Source organism: Tursiops truncatus, chromosome 12 (genome assembly GCF_011762595.2).
Source record: "Tursiops truncatus isolate mTurTru1 chromosome 12, mTurTru1.mat.Y, whole genome shotgun sequence".
In the NCBI taxonomy this organism is placed as follows: domain Eukaryota; kingdom Metazoa; phylum Chordata; class Mammalia; order Artiodactyla; family Delphinidae; genus Tursiops; species Tursiops truncatus.
Window position 1 is genome coordinate 37,661,122 of NC_047045.1, and position 26,010 is coordinate 37,687,131.

A 26,010-nucleotide genomic window follows, 5' to 3' on the forward strand; every position below is an offset into this window, starting at 1 on the left:
TGCATATGTGCATCGGGGAGAAGAAGGATCCAGACTTATCATCAATTTCCCAAAGAAGGCATGATTCAAAAGAAAATCACGAGTCAAGAATCACTGCTTTACATATTCTCACATTTTATTCTGAATTAACCTAGAGCTCCAGTGAACTGCCTTCCCTAGACTGCATAGATTCAGGTCCTCAGAAAATTGTTTGTACTGAACTGCACTTTGGTGTTCTGTTACCAGTCTAGGCTGAGAGACATTATAAAAAGTGTCCATTTGATATTTGACACTACATTAGCTAAGGAGATACTGTTGAGAGAATTCTTCCTGAGAATTCTCTTTATGAGTGCCCACAGGAAAAAAACATTTTTCTGAAGACTAAGTTGGTGGCAGTAGCTATGCTTCTATTTATCTGTCACTGCAAATTGCGTAACTGCAGGCTGTGGGTCCCTCTTTGACTTGGCTGCTGGAAAGCGCAGGGAATTCTGTCACCTATCTCAATCAGGTACACCTGGAACGTACATTCTGTCTACAATCTTAACCCTAGTTTCATTTTATTTTTTTTTTCTCTCTTACCCAAATCACAGAAGGTTGGTTGTCACCCTTTAGATCTTAGAAGTTATTAGTAATATTTGTAAGCCAGCTATTCCCTTTGTAATTACCACCAAATTACCATCAAATGTAATTAAGGCAAGTCTTTTTGAAAATGATGTTCCTTTTAGAAGTTACTTTTCGTTTCATGGAATTATAAATTGTGAAGAATAAAAGAAACTTTAAAGACCAACTCCTCCAAAACCCTTCAATTCACACATTTAATAGCTTTAATGCTTCCTAAATGGGGGCACGGTTGGGGAGGGGAGAAGCACTAAGACTGCTTCACAGATACAGCCCAAAATTAGTTCATCCATTGGATATCATACCCTCTTATTTTGGCACATTCTTATAAAATGTAACTGGTCAAACTCTCAGTTAAGTTCTTCACAATCTAATCTTTTTTGCAACTCCGACTTCCTCTACTTCTGGAACAGAACTCTCCACCTGAGCCTCCCTAGTCCCCTCACTCGGAACCCAAAGTCCCATGCACGCTGGCCCACGCCTCAGGCTCTCAAATGCCTTTCACTGCCTGCTGAGGTCTCCCTTCCCTCAAAGGCTCAAATCCCAGTTTGCCTGCGCAATACCCTAGAGATAGCCCTGAGCCTGATATCCATGTCCGCATTTGGCATTGGACACATTGTTAACTTTCATTCACATGCTTGCTGCCCAGGCCATTCTTCAAGACTCTGAGGACAGAGACCTCATATTACACCCAGCACCAGCCATACTACCCTGGGTGTAGCAGATGCCTGATCAATGTTGCTTGACTTTAAAAATCATCTAGGGACTTCACTGGTGGCGCAGCGGTTGAGAATCCCCCTGCCAATGCAGGGGACATGGGTTCGATCCCTGGTCTGGGAAGATCCCCCATGCCACAGAGCAACTAAGCCCATGCGCCACAACTACTGAGCCTGTGCTCTAGAGCCCACAAGCCACAACTACTGAGCCCGAGTGCTGCAACTACTGAAGCCCATGTGCCTAGAGCCCGTGCTCCACAACAAAGAGAAGCCACCACAACGAGAAGCCTGTGCACCGCAACAAAGAGTAGCCCCCGCTCACTGCAAGTGGAGAAAGCCCGCACACAGCACCAAAGACCCAACACAGCAAAAAAAAAAAAAAAAAATTAAATAAATAAAAATAATCGAAATCAGCATTATATCCCACAATTAACAACAACTGCTACTACCCCAAATGAGGGAATCACCTGGCTATTTGAAAGACTGCATTAAAATTTCTTCCAGTAAAGAAAAACTTGAAATGAATTTCTAATTCTCACCCTGAGAATTAAGAGGATACCAAACACAATGGATGCTTAAGGATCCAATGGCCAGACACATCTCCAACTCATTATTGTCAATTCATAGCTTCCCCATAACTCTTGATTCAAAGCAGTCTCACTCCTCCATATGAAAATGCAAAAATGTGTTTCTTAGCATTCTTGGTGGAAGAGGGAGTGGTTCTGCATTAGCAGCTTCAGTTCCTGATGGTGCCACTTGACGGCGCCCGCGAGTGCAAAACAGGCAAGGAACAAGCCCAAAGAAGTACTACAGACAGGTCAGTTTGTGAAGCAGCCCTGGGGGCACACCATTCATTCTCTGGTCATGCAAACTCCATGTTTCGTGCAGGTTCAACCAGGGCCTGTACTTTTCTTTAAACAAAGAAAGTCCCCAAAACGGACAGCAGGCAAATATATTTTTCAAGCCAGCAATAAGTCAGGTGGTCCTCCATGGTTTGAAGCCCTATGGCTGAAGGAACTATTCTTGTACTCTTCAAAGCACTTTCAATACAAAGGGAAAATACTGCTATTGCTTACCCCCTGTGGCCATTCACTTCATAGTGGGAATACTTTCTACCCTGCTTGCTATAATGGTCGTGAAATATATTCAAACTTCACCGAAGTAGTAGCCTATTTGTAGAGTGAAGAAAGGTGTACTGCTGTATCTTCTACGTATTGCTTATCGGTTTATAAAGAGTAAGGGCCCAGGAAATACTCTCTTTACAGAAAGCACTATAATTCAAAATTGCCAAGAATTTTAGTCACATTCTTCTCTTACTTCCTAAGTCCACACGCACAGCTTCTTTGGCAGTCAGTGGGAACCGCACTGTGGCAGATGTAAAAATATGAGAGAGGGCTTTCCTGGTGGTGCAGTGGTTAAGAATCCACCTGCCAATGCAGGGGACGTGGGTTCAAGCCCTGGTCCGGGAAGATCCCACGTGCTGCGGAGCAACTAGTTTCCTTTCCATGACTGAGTCACTTTGTGTTTAGCATCTGGGCACCTAAGTCCTCTACAATCACATTTTTCAGTATCACAATCTTACGAGACAAGGCATCAACACCCTAATTGCCTCACGCATAAAAAATATATGAAACATACTACAAAACAGCAGGTGATCCAGAAGCAGGGAATTGCCTTTCAAATTTCTACATTCTGGCTAAGCCCCAGAAATCTCTGAACGCCAGGGCCAGATATCTAGAGGCCTGGGATCTAGTCACAACTCTCTCATTAACTGAATCTCTAGGCCTCAGATTCATCAGCTATGAAATGATAATCACAGAGGTGTACTCTAGGTGTTAGTGAATGAGAACTGGCATTTTCAATCTAATTTAAGCTTATATTTAGTTTCTCCACCTTTCTAACGTAGACGTATATGACCTTCACGATTCCCCCCAGACCACATACTTGTAATGGGAAAAAAAAGTCACAAGAGTAGAGTGCCCTTCATTAAGTCCTGATGGCTCTGAAACAAGGCTGATTCAAATATGGCTAAATCTTCCATCAGTAGAAATAAGTGGTCTTTAAAAGATAAGGATGATGCTGAAAATGTATAAACTCATCTTTTAGTTTCACACACTACTTTTAAATCTGGAGGAAGAATGGGTGAAAGATAGCAAAGTGTATCATAATATGCTAAATTTATTCCCTTAAGTGAGAAACTTAATCTGAATAAGGGGAATAGAATTACAAAATAAATCAACCAAACATGACTAAGACAGCCTGGGTTTGTGTGTCCCCTTCTTCTACTCCTCCGTAATTCATGCAGACATTCCCCAATTTACAGAAGAGTTCATGTGTAAATTAGTTGTTCAGAACTTTAAACACATTTTCCCATGAAAACAAAGCTATTTATACATCTTGGCAAGATGCCCAGGGTAGCCCTTTAAAAAGGTTTAGTTAACCCATAATGGACCAAGAACCTTATACACAGTATAACAATGGTTCTGGGGGACATGTACTCAGAATTTCAACCTGGGGTACTGGGAACACATCTCCCCAAATGGGACAGGCAGTGGGAACCATTCCAAGACACTGGTTCCTTCCATCTGGTGGCAACACGAGAATGGATGAGAGAAGTAGCATGGTCAGAGGAGGTTCACCGTGGAAGTGACAGGATTCAGGAAGTACCACCTGAACATAAGGCACCTTAGCAGACTGAATATTTTAAGCTGAAGGAATTCGAGAAACAGCACGTGAGGGAAGGACCCTCTGATCTTCTCCCATGAAGCTGGTCATAAGACCCTCGTGTGAGAGGTGTACGCCCTAAACCTGGAGGAAAAGAGCACCTTATCTCCAAGATGGGACACAGTGAGGACTCGGAACGAACAGGCCTTGCTAAGTTTTCTCAGTGTGCTACACTTGGCGCATATGTTTGTCCTATCACGTTTTTTTCACGACTCTCCACTCTTCATCAAAGCTGGCATAAAAATGCTCAGGTTTAAAAATGGAAACAGGGACTTCCTTGGCGGTCCAGTGGTTAAGACTCTGTGCTTCCAGTGCAGGGGGCACGGGTTCCATCCCTGGTTGGAGAAGCAGGATCCCACATGCGGCGCGGCCAAAAAATTAAAAAAAAAAAAAAAAAAAAAAAGAAATAGACTTACAGACACAGAGAGCAAATAGGTGGTTGCCAGAAGGGAAGAAGACTTGGGCAAAATAGGTGAAGGGGATTAAGAGATAAAAACTTACAGTGAGGGCTTCCCTGGTGGCGCAGTGGTTGAGAGTCCGCCTGCCGATACAGGGGACACGGGTTCGTGCCCCGGTTCGGATAGATCCCACATGCCGCGGAGCGGCTGGGCCCGTGAGCCATGGCCGCTGAGCCTGCGCATCCGGAGCCTATGCTCCGCAACAGGAGAGGCCACAACAGTGAGAGGCCCGCGTACCACAAAAAAAAAAAAAAAAAAAAAAAAAAAAAGCTTACAGTGATGAAATAAGTCATGGGGATGTAATGTACAGCATAAGGAATACAGTCGATAACACTGTAATAAGTTTGTATGGTGAAAGATGGTTACTGGACTTGTGGTGACCGTTTTGTAATACATTTGATTGTTGGATCGTGTGTCCTACACTTGAAACTAACATAATACTATATGCCAACTGTACTTCAATTAAAAAAAAAAGCTCAGGTTTAACCACTTCTTTGGGTCTTCATTTCCTTATAAAGGCTCCCATGTTGCATAAAACTTACAAACAAATAAATGTGTATGCTTTTCTCTTGCTAATTTATCTGCCTTTTGTTACCGGGGCCCCAGCCAAGACTTAAAAGAGCAGAGGAAAGATATTTTTCCTCCCCTACAGAGCCAGTGAAGCTTAAGCTTCAGTCCCTCCCACTTACACAAGGCCTGGAGAAGAGCCCCAGCAATGTATCTGAATGGACATGTAAGCAGATAGGGTAGGGGATCCCCAAAGAAAGAGAACCAGGCCGGGCTTTCTTGACAGAAGAGAAGCCATTTTTTGGCCTAAACCATTTTGTGATATAAGCCTGGCCACAAGGCTTGCCCTTGAACAGGTCTCAGTAATTAACGATCTTAAGGGAACAAAAGAATGCAGAAATAACTCTTATCAGGCAAGAAAGTAACAATAGCAAAGATAGTATGTCAGTTGTAATGACTCCCAGTTCTGTCAATGATAAAGATTAGCCTGAAGCGCTCAACCACCAGACGAACTGGAACCTAAGGGATGATGATGTTGCCCTTTTCTGACCCTTGTGACTTCAATCAACTAAAGGCCAAGCCCCTTCATGAATATTCATGTTCTCTTAGCTTAAAATTTACCCAATTTTGCTGTTTGGAGAGAGACTGCTTTGGGAAAGAGCCCCACCGTTCTCCTTACTTGCTGCAAGTGATAATGTTACAAGTCCTTCCTTCTCCTTATCTTTGGCGTGGTTGTGTCTTTTGGCTTGACACCCACCAAGAGGCGAACCAAGTTTTAGGGTAACAGACGTATGCTTTTGTAAAACTTGCAAAAGTAAGATATGCTAATGAAGGCTAGAAGAATATGGCACGCCAAAATATGCCACTTACGCATAAGAATTATTCAGAGCTGAAGGCAACTGAGAAGAAGTAGGCGTAAGAAATCTCTGTACTCCCCCTATTTGCCTAAAAGCAGGACAGAAGTTTACAAAGGTGCTTGCTTTACTCTTTACCAAGGACAAAGGTTAATCCCTGGAGATAACTGTAGACCCTTATCAATGGAGGAGGCAGCAATTTAAATCTGCATGACTAACTTTATTCTTGCTTTTCCTGGTAAACTTTCCACAACTGGCCTTCCCTACACTCCTCTATCTTTTGTCTTGAACTAAAAGATGGCATTTTGGCCTGAATTCTAAGCTAACTCTTTGAGTTACTCATTTTGCCTGGGTATCTCGTGTATACGTGAGGTGCACATGTTAAGAAACTTCTGTTTGTTTTTCTCTTGTTTCCCTGTCTTCTGTTACAGAGGTCTCGGCAGAGAACTCAGAAGGGTAGACGGAAAATTATCTTTCCTCCCTATTAACCACAATCAGTAAAACTGCTGCCTCTTTCCACTCCTACTTTCCTCTCCACTATACTTCCTCTCTTGTCAGGTGACACTAGATTTGATTTGGAAATACAGCTGCTTTGGGCTTAGTGGGAAATACTGATGTGGTTCATAGTAATTTCTGAGTACAGTTAAGTTATTACAGGCTGTCCTGGTTTAAGAATGCCTTCCAGGAATATTCCTATTTCCCACTAAGTCAACACAACAAGGTATCATAACATTTTATTACGATAAGACTGAATATCATGGTACCTAGCATTGGATTATATGAGCAGTGAAAGAGAAGTGAAGCCTGAAATGTACAGAACCAGAAGCTGGTCTATAGAAAATTCTTCCAATTAAAAGACATGTAAAAACGTACAACACATCACTGATAAAGGTAATTTGTGATTCAGGACCCATAAAATGGAGGCCACCCCAGTGGCCCAGCCCATGTCCCAGCCTGCCTCACTGCCAAGGAAACCTAGCACTAATCACCATCCTTCAACTCAGCTTTAGCTCACCTCACCCTAGAAACCAGCACCTGCTAGCCTTATAGGGAAATCTGACCTCCTAGCCAATCACGCCTTGTGTCTGTGTTGCCACTTCTAACGCTGCATAAAACACAGTCTTGCCCAAAATCCCTTGGGAAGAGAGCTCCGCCACTTGTGGATGGTTTTTCATTGAATAAAGGATATTAAACTGGTTATTAAATTGTATTATTTGATACCACTATAGGGAAGATATCAATAACAAGCTAGTAAATGAAAGTTGTCAATTAAAATGCAAAAGTATTTTGGGCTTATTCACTGCACAAGGAAACATGAGATGCCCTGGAATCTTGCAACTCATAAAGAAACTTGGAAGACATTTTTCCAAATCTGACAAGAATCCTAAGTTTTACATGACACGGACAATAACGAGTTGCACAGAAGGGGAGGGAGCAGGGTTTGGGAACGATACCATATTTTGGCTTATGGAAAATCACAGTTAACTGACAGTAGGAATATAGAGAAAGCGTCAGGGTGGTCATCGGTAAGTCTTGTTTTGTACAAGTTGAGTTTCAGCTGCAAAGGGGACACCTAACTGGATGGAACTGAGTAGAGAGGATGCGGTCAGAAATAGGATCTGCAAGTTACCAAAATATAAAAAGAGGGCTTCCCTGGTGGCCTGGTGGTTGAGAGTCCGCCTGCTGATGCAGGGAACACAGGTTTGTGCCCCGGTCTGGGAAGATCCCACATGCCGCGGAGTGGCTGGGCCTGTGAGCCATGGCCCCTGAGCCTGCGTGTCCGGAGCCTGTGCTCCGCAAGGGAAGAGGCCACAACAGTGAGAGGCCCGCATACCGCAAAAAAAAAAAAAAAAATTATATATGTGTGTGTGTGTGTATATATATATATATATAAAGAAACTGGGAGCAGATGAGATAACCCTGGGAGACAGGAAAGACGGAGGGAGACAACGGGAAAGCAGGTACAGTGCAAGGGCTGGGGGAGGAAAGGGAACCTTTAAAAATGGTAAGAATTGGTTCAAAAGGCAAGAAGAAAACTAAAGGAGTTTAGTGTCCCTGAAACCATGGAAAAAGCGAGCATAACAAAAGTGGGCAACAGTGCCAGAGACTTCAGAGGTCAAATTGTAAGAACTGAAAAGTATCGTTGGGTTGGCAACTCGGTCAGCTATGACCCCGGTGAGAACACCTGCACCTGACTGCAAAGCCGGAAGTGAGGTTACGGTGCACTGAAGAGTGAACGACTCCTAAACGTCACAAGATAGTTTTCTAGGTGACAGGAGCAACTATCTGTAAAACACAAATGGCCAGGAAAGAGTTTGCTACTAATTCCTTTAACAGATCCCTCCCGGAGCTCCCTGGAAAACAGGCCTGGGGTGGAGACGATTCATCGGCAGCACACCAGCCAGGCCAGAGCCAGCACCCTTCCTCACAACCCCAGGATTTCTCCAAGCAAGTAGACCACAGGGGTTTCTTTCTCTTTCCCCCTTCCCCTCTCCCCGTACAATCTAGTCAAAGTGCAAATGAAAACCCAAAGTCCCCAGGGGTGGTGGGAGTGGAGAGGGCAGAGGAACAGGTGGGTCGGGTGGGGGAAGGACAGGCAGGCAAAGGCAGCTGAAAGAAGGAAGCTGTTGTAATTACCCGTGTAAGCATATGGGGTGGGGGGCGATACAATGTTTTATGTTTGAGCCTGTCTAATTCTATAAACAGAATTAATCAGACACCTAATTTACAATTACATGACTAAGTGTTACTGTCGTAAAGCCTAATCTCAAAAAAGAAAAAGGGAAAAGCATTCCTAAATCCACTTCATTGAGTTTCAAGTATACACAATTTAAAAGTGAAATTTATTTTGCGGGGGAGGAATGGTTCAATTTCTAACACTTTCTAATACCTCTGTCAAACAGCGAAGTACAACCTCGCAGCAAGAGATGAATTTCAGGCAGAGCATGACACTACCAATAAATATAACCATCAAATAGAACCCCTTTCCAAAAATATCTGGTGTAACCACTTTTTTAAAAAGTTCTATTCATCTTGAGAACCCTAAGTTATCTATGTGTTCCTACAGAATAAATCACGAAGAAACTATGGATGGGCTGATAACAGGGAAATCATTTCATCTGACTTTTCTAGTGATACCAAAGCACGGGCAAAAAAGACACATGACGTCAATATTAAATTATCCCCTTGGTTAACTGATGCTCAGTTGTTACAGAAATATAATTATAGAACAAAGAAGGAAAAGCAAAACACCATCGAGGCCTTAGAAAGCTTTGTCTTAATTTCAAAAAGCTGTTTGTTACAAAGAAATCCTGTAAAATCTTTCAAGGTGGGTGTTTTTGTCATTGTTAGTTTTAGGGTTTTTTAATTAACTGGCTAGAAAAACACTGTTGGTCCTTGATGACAAACACTGATTTGCTTTGTGCAGACTAAAGACTACCTTAATGCCGAGAGCTAACAGTAAAAGAATAATTATTGCTTAGAGAAGCCAAAATATGCTCCACCAATCACAAAGGATAGTCAAACTGAAAAAAGCCACTTTGGACACCAGAACCTCTGCATTTAAGTTAGTAAAGTCCCCCTATAATAGTAATTTCTTCATGTAAAATTATTTTTACAGTATTTTAAGGTGCTCACATCTCTCATGTGATTCTCACAAATAAGGAGTTGGAGGGACTTCCCTGGTGGTACCGTGGAATCCGCCTGCCAATGCAGGGGACACAGGTTCAAGCCCTGGTCCGGGAAGATCCCACATGCCACAGAGCATCTAAGCCCATGTGCCACAACTACAGAGCCTGCGCTCTAAAGCCCGCGAGCCACAACTACTGAGCCCACGCGCCTAGAGCCTGTGCTCCACAACAGAAGCCACCGCAACAAGAAGCCCGTGCACCACAACGAAGAGTAGCCCCTGTTCGCTGCAACGAGAGAAAGCCTGCGCGCAGCAACGAAGACCCAACGCAGCCCCCAAAAATTAATTATTAAAATTTCTAAAAAAAAATAAAAATAAGGAGTTGGAGAGGAAGGCCATTATTACTACCCATGTGTAATAATTTCAGTAAACAAATTTCCTAGAGCAGCAAGGGAACTCGGAACAAAGGCATCCTGAGTCACCACACATGTGGGAATGTGACACAAGTCCATGATATGAGCCAGTGAGGCTCTTTCAGTGGATTTCATTCCAGTGTGGTTAACATGTGGCTAATTCAATGAACTGACGCAACTCAATATAATATATAAATCACTTCTATAAGTATAAAACTTTCCACTTCTCAAAGCTCGCCTAACAACCTACATTGTCCTACACTCAGTAACTTGGTGGAAACAGCAAAGAGACCATAAAAACCATGCATGTGGTCAACTGATTAGTTAGTAGCGGTGTAGAGAGAGGAACCCAGGTCTCTACTTCCCCAGCTCCCAGCCATTACTGCTTAAACAGAAGATAACATAGTACCTACAAAGCCAACGATAAACTGGGAAGACGAGAGATAGTTAGATCAGTTTCTAACTCATTTTCTACAGAATACTAAAAAATGTATGCCTGGAGGGCCTGAACCAGCAAAAGGAATGAGAGCTCTTTATCTGGAGTGGTCATGGGGGCACAGAAAGCTGAATGCTTTTAAGGAAAAGCAAAACAAAGCATCAATGTCACTGCAGAGCCTACAATAATAATAAACGTCTAAAAATCCTGAACATGATTTTTGCAAGGTTATTATTAACTAAGACAAACCATTAGAAAAATCTACATGATCAAACTGATTTAATTTAAACAAAGTGTTGGACCAAAATGGCAACTTCAAGAATGATAAGGCCCAAAAGCTTAAAAATTAAACAGCGCTGACCTTTAGAATACTTACCTTGAATTCTATGATGAAGGGTAGCACCTCATTAGATGAATAGCCTTTATACTGCTTTCAGAAATACAGCTATTAAGCGTTCACTAAATTCAATGTCTATAATCCAACCCATTAAAGGTAAAGTGCAATGTTTCATAACAACAGGAGTATAGATTGACACAGACTTGTTATTTTTCTGGCACAGTCTTTAGCAATCAGAAAACAAAATTTGACCTACAGCTCTCTCCTTCATCACAATCACTGAATGGTTCTGAGGACCTAGTTTTCTCACCAAATAATAAAATCATCCGTTTTCTCTATGATGCCAACTTTCTGAAACACAAAGAACACAGTAGTCGCATTGCTAAGAACAGTAGCCACCATGTACTGAGTGCCTTCTGTGTGCCGCAGCCTGTGCCACCGATTTTATGTGTTATCTCTTCTCACCCCTAAAACAAAACTCACAAAAGAGAAGTGTCCAAGTGGGCCACCCGGCTAGAAAGCAGCAGAATCTGAATCTGAACTCAAGAACATCTAACACTCACTGTGTTTTTGCAAACTCAGCAAGCACACCTGCAAGTCCTGGAAGCACCAGAACTGCCTAAAGGAGCCTGAGAGAGCACAGAGCCTAAGAGAACTCAACAATATTCAAACCCTTTATATCTGTTTTTCATAGAAACCTTCAAGTGTGAGAGCAACTCCGTCATTCTTTAAAATCTGTAAGGAAGTCATTCTTAACCTTTTTAGGAATCTGATGAAAGCTACGGATCTTCTTCCCAGAGACTGACATACAAAAATTGTGCATCATTTTAGAAGGTTCAGACTCCTAACATCCATCTACATAGTTTTAAAATTCTCAATTGATTGAGCTAAGAATCAACAGAATGAGATGAAAAAAGTACGAACTGGCACAAGAGTTCTTTGGAAATTGTTTTAACTGTTAGCACAACTCTGCTCATGTAAGTGAGCCTAGTTTTCATGCTTCTGACAAATCTACTGCAAAGACGTCACCAAATGAAAGAAGGGAGTTTTAGATGCCACTGCTGATGCTCACCGTTTTCCTGCGCAATTCTTATCATTCAGGCCACCAATCTTGTTTATGGCAGACCAGGCTGTGAGGGCCACGTATGGTAGAGAGGCAGCTTGAGCATGAGTGAGTGACTTGGGCTTGTGAGAGACCTAGATTTGAAGATAACAGTCAAAAATAAGCAATGACTTGCAAACCTATGAACACAATTAAGTACATCTATCTTCACAGGAATCCGCTGTTTTCAGAGATGTAACATTCGGCCAGTTTCAGTGGTTATTGCAAACCCTGCTCCAAGATTATCCCTAAGGAATTTCTCCAAATGACTCAACCTGCCTCGCAGAGGTTCAGAAAGGTTTTATACGTTACATTATCAGATACTGCTGCATAATGCTTCATAAAAAGACCACATTCAACAATACCATTAGTCCTAACTATACCCAGAAATAAACCCAAATAAACCTTGAACCCTCATAAATACAATCTAATTTGTTTTTGTGATCAGCTGTTTCCTTCACCCCCATTTACTGGAAGGTAATCTTTCCGACTTTTTCTAATCTTATCTTTTTTCTAATCCTTTTTCCCTTCCTGCCCTCCCTTCTGTAGGCAATTTCCTTAATATTAACCCCCTTCTTTCTAATTAAATCGTTAGGCCTCCTGACTGGATTTGATTAGACTCCTGTTTTGAAAGTTATCTGAAACAGCTTGGTACTTCCATGCTTCTGTTTATGATGCATCGGTATGCGCCACTTGGTATATTTGGTTTCAACTATTTATACTGGATAAAACCAAGAAACACAGCAGGGTTTCTAGATCTTGCTCCAAATCCCTGTTCCACAAGACAAAGATAAAAACGCTTTGGCAGGCAGTGTTATTTAAACGACATCCAATACTTTTTTAGATCTTTTAAAAATTCCTATTCGCTATCTCGGTTCTTTCAAAACTACCCATAAAACTTGAACCTGATCTCAAAAAAAAAAAAAAAACTCCAATTATTTCAGAGATATTTGTCAGTCTTTGTTTCTACTTTCCAGTGGCATTTCAGCACAGAACTGGTGAGTTACCTCATTCCCACTGACTACAACAAACTCTGAGAGAGTGCCTTGCTTCCAGGGAGGAACTGCAGCCCAGACCTGAAACACACACAACTTCGTTAGAAACAGATCTTTTTAAGCCAAAGTTAAGCATGAGAGTGTTCCCCAATACATATGCCACCCTGTGATAAAAACCACAAGTCAGCAATCCAGCAAATAATAGAGTTATTTTCACATGATATCAATGTATTATTTAGTATGATTCTAGATTTACCAAGTCAAACCAGTTTGGAGGTAGATAACCAGTAAATCCTGCTGTATTTACTGGCTACTTAGAGTACCAGTAAGAACACAGTCTCTGGGGCCTGAATCCTGGCTCTACCACTTATTAGCTGTGGGACCTCTTTATAGCATGACTTTCCTCACCTGTAAACTGGGCCTAACTGTACTTACTTCATAGGGATTAAATGAGTTATTTTATGAAAAACAACTAGAACAGTGCTAGCTATTATTATAAGCTGACCTTAATTTCTTGGTATAAAAGTTCAAAGTGACAAGGGACAGGTGATTATATCAACCTTCAGCTATTTTAAAACCATCTAACCCATAAGGTAGAAACTGTCATTTAAAGACTTAAAAAGTCCCAATCATATATATCTTAAAGTCTTGCAATTCTTAAGCACTAGATTTAGAAAAGTTCAAGCACAGCAAGCTATTGTGACAGAACTAGAAACAACAGAAAGAACTGAACCAAGAAAATGAGGGCTCCAGCCAAAGCTCACTATATTTGTTGAAAAGAAGAAAAAAGGTCAATGATATGGAATATATTTCCAAAAGCAGCAGAATGAAATCTGCAAATTTTGAGAAGGAATAGTGGAATGTGATAACTCACCTCATCGCCAGGCTTGAAGTACCTCACATCAAGTCCACACTCCATCACCACACCAGACACATCCCGGCCCAGAGTCAGGGGAAATTCTTCTCCTTTGATTTTAATATGTAAAGGATCACGTTTCATATTTAAAGCTGTAGCTCCATAGCCACCTATGAAATACAAGTTATTTGTTTCTTCCAAAAGAATGGGATGATTTCAAAACTACTGCAGGGTTACAGGCCAGGTACAATTCTAGATCTTCAAGATGCAGATTATAAAGTAATCAACCTTATACATTTTTTACCATCACACAAGAAAGCATAAAAACAATGAATGTTGTTCCTTTCAAAAAAAATTATTTGGACAGTCATAATCACTGTTTTTAATTTTTATTTTATACTGGAGTATAGTTGATTCACAATCACTGTTTTTGAAATTCCAATTTTGAAACTGTCTTCAGAACTTTAAGTATTTCCTTTTATAGGTTTTACTTTGTTCTTCGAAGATGGTTTCTTTGTTAATTTATTCATTCACGGACTTTTTAAATAACAAAGTCATCGGAAGCCAAGTCTGGTGAAGAAGATAATGTTAAAGTTGTCTGGTTAATAAACAAATAAATAAGGCATGGATATAGTAGTTGACACTGACACTGGTCTATGAGTAATTGTCCCTGCCTCACAAAAAAATGTTTCTAGAACATCTCTGGGTTAAGTGCAAGGTTCCCAAATGGAAAAGAACCACTTGGCTGCATCAGTTCTGATATGTTAAATCAGGTTGGCTGCTTTATTATACATCATTTTATTTTTAAGAACATTTACATAAACATCAGCTAAACAGAGCTGAAAACATTCCTCTGATCAGTATTTTTTTGGTTCAAATAAATTGGCTATGATAATCCAAAGTAGTTTATTACACAGCTTCAACATCTAAAATGGCTTTTCTAAGACACAAAAGTACTGTTGTCATCTCTTCTGCTCGACATCCTTCTAAGAACATTTCTGCTATGTAAGGCTCTCCAAGATAAGCACCCTGCTTACCTTTCTAGTGTCATGTACCACAATTTATGCTCCAGAATCACTAAGCCACTCAGTAAGTCTCCCCTTTTCTCCCACTCATCCTCATTAAATCCTAAGGATGGGGAGAAACCAGCAAAGGAGCCTGAGAAGGCTTGGCCACTGAAAAGGTGTTCAGAAAGCCAAGAGAAGAGGGTCATTTAAAGAAGTCAAATACTGCTGATGGGGAAGACAGTTTTTCAAATAAGGTCAAAAGCTGCCAATAGGCTTTTAAAAAACAAAACCCCCCAAACAAACAAACAAAACAAAATACTAGATCCAACAACACAGCAGTCTTTCGTGACCTTCATAGGAGCGGTTGCTGTGGCATGGGGTGACAGAGAGAATGGGAGTGAGGAATTGGAGATCATGAGAATATTCAACTCTTTCAAATAGTTTTGCTTACAGAGAAGAGCAGAGAAATGGGGCAGTGGCTGGAGGGGGACTAGTGCGATAGAGGAAGGATGTTTAAGGTTGTTTTTTTTTTCCTCTTTAAGAATGGAGAAATTAACAGCAAGTTTGTATGCCAATGGGAATGATCCAGGGGAAAGGAAAAGACTGAAGATGCAGGAGAGAACTGCTGAAACAATGCTCCTGTGTGGGTGAGAGGGCATGGGGTCTAGAACCCAGGTGGAGAGCTGGGCTTAGATGAGAGCAATGACAGTTAATCCATGCAGCAGGAGGTAGAGGATACAGGGAGAGAGGCTGACAGGAGGGTAGCTTGCAGAAGTTGTTTTTAATAAAAATCAAGACACATGGAAGAAAGTGTTTGAAAGTTGGGAAAGTCCCAGAAAATCTAAGCTGATGGCCACCATGCCAATATTACATACTTGCCAGCTGGCTGGTTACGAGTGCATTCTATCAGGGGAAAGAAAAACTTCACATGTAATACTCACAAAAGTCACATTTTACTTTCCTGTCTTACATTCCTTTTCCACTCTCAAACACAATTAAACAATTATTCACTGAAATTCCTATGTGGTTTGATCAACAGAAGCGGGCATTTAGCTATGTCAAATTTTAGCTGCTGTTTCAGAGCTGCAAAAAAAAAAAATCTTCAGTCCTCTCTAAGCTACACAGCCTGCAGGGCAAGGTTGTTTTCTTGGTCACCTCGATATCACCTGCATTAACTCTGGCTCATTGGTACCAGCTAAACTAGCCCCAAATCCAGAAACAGCTGGTAGTTAGGAACTGAGAACCTGCTTGTTGACACAATGAATGGGAACCCTTAGGAGCTCTGTCCCATTCTTAGAGGTGACCAGTTTGGTTCAGAGTTGGAGTGGTTTGGAAAATCCTAAATCTGCCCTCCGTTTTAAAAGCTTTAATTCCATCTAAAGAAACCAAACTTTGCTGGTATGATGCTGTCGGCTGTATTTTTTTTCTATTTTAAGATTATTCATTAGCCATTTATATGATTTATGATTTTATGTCCAACAATAGTGGACATCTCCAGAAAAACAGCTGGCTTTCATCTTTCAAAACAGACACGTCCTTGCTTTCTCATCAAGGGAAATAACTGCTCCCTACACTTTACGATCTTATAATCATTATTTTATTTCCCCATATTTCAGGTATCTTCCGCAACGATAATCACACATTCTCCAAAAAGAATTCATGAGCAGGAAATAAAGAGGATAACTTGCAAATAATATTACCCACTCAAGTCATAAAAAAACTAAGATGTCTCAAGAATACTATATAAAAGTAAAATGTGTTATAATATTACATTAAATAGCAGCCTAGAAAGTCCAGATGCAGCCATTCTACTGAAGTTAAAATGTACACGATACAAACTGTGCATGTGCATTCAAAGAAACGAAAAGTTAACAGACCTAAATGAAGATGAAAACCACTTATTTTAGTTTGTAACCTTAAATTAGAATGAAAATATAAAATGACATTAAAAATAATGACTGGGCTTCCCTGATGGCGCAGTGGTTGAGAGTCCGCCTGCCGATGCAGGGGACGCGGGTTCGTGCCCCAGTCTGGGAGGATCCCACATGCCGCGGAGCGGCTGGGCCCGTGAGCCATGGCCGCTGAGCCTGCGCGTCCGGAGCCTGTGCTCCACAACAGGAGAGGCCACAACAGTGAGAGGCCCATGTACCGCAAAAAAAAAAGGAAAAAAAGACTGAATGACAACTACACATGTGAAACATAGAAACAGGCTACAGTTGACAGGGCATGGGATCTACCTACAAAGAGCTTATAATCAAGGAAATGAAAAAAACATAATGCTCACTGGGTATAAATCTACCACTTAAAGATAATTCTGATAAAAACTACATTATCTTCATGCACAATGTAAATGTAATAAACTGAAACAATATGCCCAACTAGTAATAGCAATTATTACTTTAAAGCGAACAAAAAGAATACAAATGTGTATTTCATGAGGCAATCATCATCAAGTCATTTCAATTAATTCTTAATAGACCTCTCCAGCTACATTTTGAGTCCAAGTCTTTCCCCAAACTCCCTCCCCACAAAGAAATACGTATCAGTTATTCCTCACATGTCTAGATCAGCACTGTCCAATAGATATAATGCAAGCCACATATCTGACTTAAAATTTTCTAGTAGCCACTATAAAAAGAAAGAAGTGAAATTAATGTTAATATTTTACTTAATATATCCAAAATAATATCAGGTTAATATGTAATGAACATAAAATTATTAATAAGATATTTTACATTCATTTTTTTCTAAGCCTTTGAAATCTAGTGTATATTTTACACTAACTGTACATCCCACACTAGCCACATTTCAATTGCTCATTTTTTTTGTCATTATTTTCCAAAGTTAAAGTAATTCACAAATGGTAATCAATCTTTTCAGCACTATAATAATTGCATAAGGAATACAGTACTCTCCAAGCTTTGTCAATATCCACCAGCAGAAATTAAGATAACATTATTCCCATTGAGGATGGCGCAAAACAGAAAAGTATATTTTAACTTTGCAGAATGCAACAGCAAAAATGAGGAAAGTACTGTATCTATATCCTGGCATCCTGTTCTGCTGCTTTGTCCACTGGACCATTAAACAAAGCTGTGATTAGTGGGAGGGAAATAAAAATTACTATGGAAATGCTAATTCTGAACTGATATGAAAACATAAGCATACCTCTAAAACCTGTGATGGACCTCAGAATATCACAAAGTTCCCAGGAGAGTGTACCACAAAGTTAGCTGTGGATACAATTCTCAAGTCCCAATTTACATTTTTAGGTAGTATTGGAAGCAATTCAAACTTATATTTTGTTAAAGATTAAAGCATACCGTAGACATTGCAATTTCAAAAATTTTGTAAATAATATATACTGAGATACTGTCAAAACCCTAAACAATTTCTTTGTGTTAACCAAACAAGTGTAGTCAATAACAACTGACCTTTTAAAACTAATCCCTGATGAGATTGTCTGAAGAAAAAAAAAAAGGTAATTGAGGAATGTCTTTTGAAACTTACTTCTCATATTAACATCTATAGGATTTATACTCGCAGCGTGAACTTTGATAATGACTTCATTTGGATAGTGTATCATTGGTATCATCATGTTCTGAGTAAATCGAAGCACTTCATTACTCCCATATTTATCTATCACCCAAGCGGGCATGACAGTGCTCCTTGGAGAGGTAGTACTAATCTTTCTAACTGAAGGCTTTTGTATAAATTGTCTTCTCCAGAAGCAAACCGCAGTGCATGCATTTCTTCTAAGTACACAGGTCTTCAGAAATCCCATCGTAAACAGTGGTTGAATTGCGTGCCCTAATTGAAAGGCACTTATACTGGCTCAAACCCTCACACCTGAATTCGGTCAAATTCTGCCAAACACTCTGGCCGGTTTCAAAGTTGAGAATTCAAAAATGAAGTTAGACTAATGGAGCAACTGAAGAAAGAAGAGTACGGAACTACTCTACTCTTCACATCTGAAATGCTCCAATTAACATTCCGGCCAGTATTCTGTCCATTCTCCTCCTCCCTTACACCCCCTCCCCTTAAAAACAAAAACAAAACCGCTGGAATCCTGCCCTGTCCCGGGAGCTCTCTGCGGGACAAGCCGACTCCGCTCGCGATTCGGATGTCAGAGAAATTCACACACTTCCAGGCTCCCGCCGCGACCCCCGGAGTCTCCTTGCCACCAGCTCTTCTTCCCCGCAGGACTTCCTTAGCGGCGCCAGCCAATCGCGTGCAAAGATCATTTTCCTCGGGCTGCAATTCGACCAATCTGAGTACTCGGTGCTGACAGGTTCGCTGGGAAATGGCTGCGCCCATGTAATACCGGCAGCGGCAGCTGACCTTTCTTTTTCCTCCTTGACACCAAGCCCATGTGGTGGCGGGTGGGACACGAGGACCATGTTGGGCCGGACCCTCCGAGAAGTGAGTGGAATTGTCTGCTGAGGGCCCAGGGAGGTCGGGAAGATTCGCGGAGTCCTTGTTCACGTGGACGTGGCGTCCCCCGGCCGGCGTGCATCTTGGTCAGCCTCGCCGCTTCCTTCCCTGGAACTTGGTGGGGGATTCGGACCGCCGGGTTCTTAGGCTGTGCTCCTTATATCCGTTCAGGAATTAGGATCTCCGCGGGGGAGGCTTCTGCACCGCCGCGCTGTGGGGTGGAAGGGAACAGTGGCTTCTCTCGATTATTCGTTCGCCCTGGCTGCGTGGGGCCCTGGCCGGTCTCAGCCAGATATGGGGGATTTGGCTGGTCCACGTCAGTCTCTCTTGTCCGCTACACACATCTGATGCAGTCCTCACTAAGAAGCCCGCAAATCTGACCCTTGCAAAAGCCAAACTAGTGATTCTTAGCTTTTTTCCCTCCTGGACATATTCAAGCTTCAACTACCACCAAGATACCAATGATTCTCTTACCCGTGTCTCCATTAATTGGACATCGTTTTTGAACTCTAGGCTATATTTGTGAATGTCTAATGGACATCTCTTCCAAAACTCCCACAAGAGTTTGATGAATCTAACCAAAGCTGACTTCATCCTTGTAACAGAATCACCTCTTGCGTCTCAATCTCCATCATAAAAGACAAACAAAAACCTAATTATGGAATTCTTAATAGTCTGTTTTTAGCGGCACAACTGTTATCCCAGGTGCCCTTAGATTCTTCTTCATAGGTAATATCCAGTAAGTCACTAAACCGTGTTAGTTCTCTTTTGAACTTATGTCTGGGATCTGTTCTCTCACTTTATCCCTGCTGTTAGGGCTTTAGTTCCGATCTCCTTGCTTTCTGATCTCTCAACCTGCAGAGCTGTGTGCAGGCCCACTGCTATCAGAATCACCTCGGCCCGCCTTAAAACTATAGCTGTGTCCGACTCAGGAAGGTTAGTATGGTAAGGCCCAGAGTGTATGGTTTAACTTGGGTTCCAGGTGATTCTGCTGATAAGTAGCAATTGAGGACGTCCCCCGTCTTCCATCTTCATTTGTATCTTCACCTGGGAAGTCTTTTTTTTCTTTTTCCAGCTGGCAGCCTTTTAGAAAGCTGTAAATTATGAGAACTTTAAATCCACAGGTTTTAAATAATAGTTATTCCCCTAAATACATTTTTGTTTTATTATCCTAAATTGTATCTTGTATACTGTCAGTGAAGAATCCAATGTTTTTAAAAATTAAAAAATTTTTAACTCCAAACTTGTTTTAAAATGAAATATAACCTAAAAAAATACGGTATTTTCTTTTTCTGCCCTTTCCCCCAACACTACCTTTTTTGTGCCACCCCTTCCTAATGTCCAGTGAGCCATTGTCAGAAACAACTTTTACCTCAAGGGGGAAAAGGGAAGCTGACCCAAGGGTAGTGAGGAAATTGCCTTGGCATGATTACTTTCACTTAATCACTCTTTTAACAGATATTTATCGATGCCTATTGTGTGGAAAACATTATTTGCTTATTTTCCCAGCCCATAATATATCTTCTGTCCACTCTGTTCTTTCCATATCATTGTACCAATGCCCTAAATTCTACCAATTAGAGATTAATTAATTTAGTACACATTCTATTTTAAATATGTAAAGATGCTTGGGAAGGGTGAATGATTTATTTATCCACTGTTGTGAATTATTATAGTTCAATCAGATTTCTCTCCATCACACCCTGGCTGAGATAATCAGTTAAGGAAAGGGAAAATTTTGCGGGGGAGGGGATTGAGGGAGGGGCTGGAAACTATGGCATTTTGAGACAATTTGGGGGGCCTAAGTGGAGGCTTAGGGCAGTAGGGGAGCCCTAGGAGGAAGCACTAAAAGGAGGTAAAATGCCAAATAGGAGGTATACCTGCTACTTGTAAATTTTACCCAGGTACACTCAGTAAGGGGGAAGAGTCTTACTTTCACCTTCCTTTCTTGTGGCGTGATCCCAGTGTTTCTAGGAACCAGATGCCAGGCTAATATTATTAACCCTAAAGTTATATTAAATGATTACTGTTATATTAAAGAAAGTTAATTATATATCCAGTAGCCTTCTTGGGGGTCTAGCCTAAGAACATTTAATTACTGTTCTATGGGAAAATAGCCTCCAAATTTTAAACAACTCAGTTATTCATTCAGTTAACATTTATTGAGCACCTCTGTGTTCCAGACACTGGGGATTAGCATTGAAGACAGTAATTCCTGCCCTCATGAAGCCTACATTTTTGTGGGGAAGCAGGCATTAAATAAGTTTCTTTGTTTAAGTAAATAATAGAATTTCAGGTAGTGTAGGTGCTATGAAAAAAGGTTAAGCAGGCTATAGTGTGCGAATTAGTTGGAGAGATGGATGTTTTAGATAGAGTGGTCAAGGAAGGTTTCGCTGACTGAGTGGGTGATATTTAGTAGAGACCTGAAGGGTGAGAAGGGTGAGCCCTGGGAAGATCTGGGAGAAGGGTGTTCCAGGCAGAGGAAAGAATAAAAGTGCAATGTCTCTGAAGCAAGAGCAAACTTGATGTGGTCAAGGAATAGCAGGAAGGCCAGCAGACCCAAGAGAACTGAACGAGAAGAGTAGTGGGAGATGAGGTTATAGATAAGGAGGAGCCGGATTACCTTTCCGGCCATGTTAAGGAGCGTGGATTTTATTCTAAATGTAATGCAGATCCTCTGGGAAGTTGTGAGTCTTTGGACATGATCTGACTTAAAAATTAAAAAGCTCCTTCAGGTTATTCAGGATTATGGTCTATAGGAAAGCAAATAGGGAAGAAGAAGACCAGTTAGAAGGTCGTTGCATTGTCAAGAGCTGATGGCAGCATGGATAGGGTGATGGGAGGAGAGGTAATGCAAAGTGGGTGTTAGTTTTTTGTTGTTGTTGTTTTGGGGTTTTAAAATTTTATTTAGTTATTTATTTTTGGCTGTGCTGGGTCTTCGTTGCTGCCTGCAGGTTTTCTCTAGTTGCAGCGAGCAGGGGCTACTCTTCGTTGCGGTGCACGGGCTTCATTGCGGTGGCTTCTCTTGTTGCGGAGCACAGGCTCTAGGCACGTGGGCTTCAGTAGTTGTGGCACATGGGCTCAGTAGTTGTGGCTCACGGGCTTAGTTGCTCCACGGCATGTGGGATCTTCCTGGACCAGAGCTCAAGCCTATGTCATCTGCATTGGCATGCGGATTCTTAACCACTGCACCACCAGGGAAACCCAGGTGTTAGTTTTTTAAGGTATGGCTTTCTGGTGGATTGGATATGGGATTTGAGGGAAAAGAGATGAATCAAGGAGGATGCTTAGGTTTGGGGCCTGGGCAATTGGAGAAATGGTAACATTTATCAAGATGGGAAAGACTCTACAGGGAGCATGTTGTGAGGAGAAAGTTATCAAGACATGTTAATTTTGAGATGCTTCTAAAGATATCCAAGTGAAGATGTCAGTTAAGCAGGTGGATATAGGAACGTGGAGATCAAGAAAGAAGCTAGGTATGAGGATATAAATTGTCCAGAGTAGAGGACATAATTGAAGTTATATGGTCAGATGAGATCTGAGTGTAAATATAGAACACGGCCTAAAACTTTCCAACATTTAGGGGTCAGCGGTAGGAAGCAGAGCCCGCAAAGGAGACTTGGAGGAGTGGCCAGTAAGGCAAGAGGAAAACCAGGATGGCTTGGTGTCCCGAAGTACAAGTGAAAAAGAAGTGCTTCAAGGAGGGAGTGATGTCTTGTGTTGAATGCTGAGTGCTGCTGGACTGGGCCATGACTGCTGGATTTAGGAATGTGGAGGTTACTGGTGATCTTGATGTGCTATTTCTTGGAACAATGGCGACAAAAAGCATGAATGTTAAATGAGTGTGTTAAAGAGAGTACCAGTCAACCAGACACTCAGCTTTCAAGGGCTCTTCTATACCTTCAGCATTTATCAAGACAGTTTTTCTTTTGAAAGACAGTTCTTTTCCTAAGTGAAGCTTTGATGCTATCTGTAAAGTTAACAAAATGTTCTCTCTTTGCTACAGAGGAGTAAATGCTGTAACAGCCTGCATAGAGAAGTAGTAGAGTATAGTGGTCCAGAGCATGGGCTTTGGAAACAAGATCAGGCCTTGGTTGAATCCCAGCTCTGCTACTTCCTAGCTATGTGATTTTAAGCAGGAACTTCAGTAATTTATCTGTAAAATGGAAATAATATCAGCCTCTTAGTGTGGATATGAAGATTAAATGAAATACAAAACATCTAGGATAATGCCTAGAACCAAGTGCCATTATTAACACTAATTTTGTTACAGTGACAAAATTACTAGATTATATGTATTTACAGTTTTCTCTTCCCCTGTTTTCTAAGAAGAATGGTTCCTGAGGGAGATTTCTTAATTTTTCTAAGAAGGTATATTACTTTTCTACTGCTGTGTAACAAATTAGTATAAACTTTTCAGCTTAAAATAACACATTCTTAAAACACACACACAATCTTATCGTCTCACAGTTTTGTGGGTCAGGAATGCAGGAATGGAGTAGCTGGGTTCTCTACTCAGAGTCTCACAAGGCTGAAATCAAGGTGTCAGCCAGAGCCGCAGTCTCTTTGGATGCCTTGGGATCCTCTTTCCACCTCACTGGTTGGCAGAATCCATTTCTTTGTGGTTGTAGGACTGAGGTCCCCGTATTCTTTCTTTCTTTTTTTTTTTTTTTTAACATTTATTTATTTATTTTTGGCTGTGTTGGGTCTTCATTGTCGCACGTGGGCTTTTCCCTAGTTGCGGTGAGCAGGGGCTACTCTTTGTTGCAGCACGAGGGCTTCTCATCGTGGTGGCTTCTCTTGTTGCAGAGCACGGGCTCTAGGCACACAGGCTTCAGTAGTTGTGGCACATGGGCTCAGTAGTTGTGGCTCGCAGGCTCTAGAGCGTGGGCTCAGTAGTTGTGGCGCACGGGCTTAGTTGCTCCATGGCATGTGGGATCTTCCTGGACCAGGGATCAAACCCATGTCCTCTGCATTGGCAGGCGGATTCTTAACCACTGCGCCACCAGGGAAGTCCCTGTTCCCCGATTTTTTGCTGACCATGTGGGTAGTAGAGTAAATGAGCTCAGGGGACGAGATGTGGGATAATTAGAACTGAGGTTTGGGAGATGATACAGATGTTGGTAATGATATAGTCTGGGCTAATGACCATGTGAGCCGGTAACTGGGGTGAGGTGACGGAAGAGTTTGTGTGAAGTGAGGTCAGGAACGGAGAGGCCTGGTGTCCGTGTACCTGACTTGAATTTTGAAGTCAACAAAAAGAGCAATAGGAGCCATAGAAAAGAAGATTACAGCAAACCAGCTGCTAAAAACTTCAGTGAATGAAAAGGAGTATCAGGAAGACTGTAGATTAACACACCAGGGAGAGTTATATAATCTCCTTCAAGGCCTGTGCTTCAGATGAGCTGGGGGTTTTGAGAAAAGAGGGAAGAGAAAACTTTTCTAGTTGATTTCATCTTATATTCAGATATGATACCTTTAGTTTTGCTCCAGGAGAGCTGTACTATTTTTATGTCATAATCCTTACATCTAATCCATTCTAGCTAATTAGCATCTTTGTTTTCATTTCTCTTCTCCAATACCCTTATTGAGGTTGTCAAATCTAAATTTCCTAAAAATGATCCTAACAAAGATTACCATTTAAAATGAGTACTCCCAAAAAAATAAAAAATAAAAAAATAAAAAAAATAAAAAATAAAATAAAATGAGTACTCCCAAGGACTTCCCTGGTGGTCCAGGGTAAAGAATCCTCCTTCCAATGCAGGGGATGCAGGTTCCATCCCTGGTCGGGGAACTAAGATCCCACATGCCACGGGGCAACTAAGCCCACGCGCCACAACTACTGAGCTTGCGTGCCCCAACGAGAGAATCTGCATGCCACAAACTACAGAGCCCATGTGCTCTGGACCCTGTGCATGTCACAACTAGAGAGAAGCCCGCGCACCACAACTAGAGAGAAACGTGCACCACAAGGAAGAGCCCACGCTGCAACGAAAGATCCTGCACGCCTCAACAAAGACCCAGCGTGCTGCAACTAAGACCCAACGCAGCCGAACAAAATAAAGAAAATAAATACAATTTTTTAAAAATAAATAAAAAATAAAATGAGTACTCCCAGAACAGTAGGACGCGGCCTTAAAAAACTAAAAATAGAGCTACCGTATGATCTGCAGTCCCACTCCTGGGCATATATCTGGAGAAAACCATAATTCGAAAAAATACACACCCCTCAATGTTCATTGCAGCACTATTTACAATAGCCAAGACATGGAAACAACCTAAATGTCCATCAACAGATGAAAGGATAAAGAAGATGTGGTACATATATACAATGGAATATTACTCAGCCATAAAAAATGAAATAATGCCATTTGCAGCAACATGGATGGACCTAGATATTATCATACTAAGTGAAGTAAGCCAGACAGAGAAAGACAAATATATGATATTGCTTATATGTAGAAACTACAAAAAAAGAAAATTATACAAATGAACTTATATACAAAACAGAAATAGACCCGCAGACAAAACAAATTTATGGTTACCAAAGGGGAGGGGTGTGGGGGAGATGGATAAATTAGGAGCTTGAGATTAACATATACACACTACTATATATAAGATAGGTAACTATATACTTTATAGCACAGGGAACTATATTCAATACTACGTCATAACCTATAAGGGAAAAGAATCTGGAAAAAATAGATATATTTGTATGTATCACTGAATCACTGTGCTTTGCACCTGAAACCAACACAACATTATAAATCAACTATACTTCAATAAATAAAGAAAAAGAATGCTCCCAGACAGTCTCATTTCTTGCCCTTGTAACCATAACTGCAGTTCCTTACCTCTTATTCTCATATCACTTGGCAAGTCAGAAGACAACTTGGCATTAGGGGACTTGAAGGGAGACAAAGAAGAAGAGAAAATGGCAGGCATA

At 41.3% G+C, this 26,010-nt stretch overlaps 2 protein-coding genes across 11 annotated transcripts in view; one reads left to right on the plus strand and one right to left on the minus strand.

The window, feature by feature from the left end:
• RTN4IP1 (reticulon 4 interacting protein 1) overlaps positions 1–26,010 on the minus strand; it is a 126,598-nt gene that overhangs the window by 40,987 nt on the left and 59,601 nt on the right. For 5 of the 8 annotated variants that reach the window (XR_002175230.3, XR_002175231.3, XM_033867591.2 and 2 more), the window contains exons 1-4: positions 18,141–18,840; positions 13,642–13,793; positions 12,780–12,848; positions 11,743–11,867 (exon numbers count right to left, since the gene is read on the minus strand). Coding sequence is in view for 6 of the 8 variants with exons in the window: in XM_033867591.2 (XP_033723482.1) it covers positions 11,743–11,867; positions 12,780–12,848; positions 13,642–13,793; positions 18,141–18,414 (620 nt within the window). In the remaining 2 variants the exon portion in view is untranslated. Of the gene's footprint in view, positions 1–11,742; positions 11,868–12,779; positions 12,849–13,641; positions 13,794–18,064; positions 18,084–18,140; positions 18,841–26,010 lie in introns of those variants that run through there. The other 3 variants (XM_019929519.3, XM_073789476.1, XM_019929515.3) reach the window with 3 other exon arrangements.
• QRSL1 (glutaminyl-tRNA amidotransferase subunit QRSL1) overlaps positions 18,898–26,010 on the plus strand; it is a 32,596-nt gene continuing 25,483 nt past the window's right edge. The window contains exon 1 of one of the 3 annotated variants that reach the window (XM_004323893.4): positions 18,898–19,052. In XM_004323893.4, the coding sequence (XP_004323941.1) occupies positions 19,029–19,052 (24 nt within the window). In that variant the 5' untranslated portion in view covers positions 18,898–19,028. Of the gene's footprint in view, positions 19,151–26,010 lie in introns of all 3 variants that reach the window. The other 2 variants (XM_073789474.1, XM_073789473.1) reach the window with 2 other exon arrangements.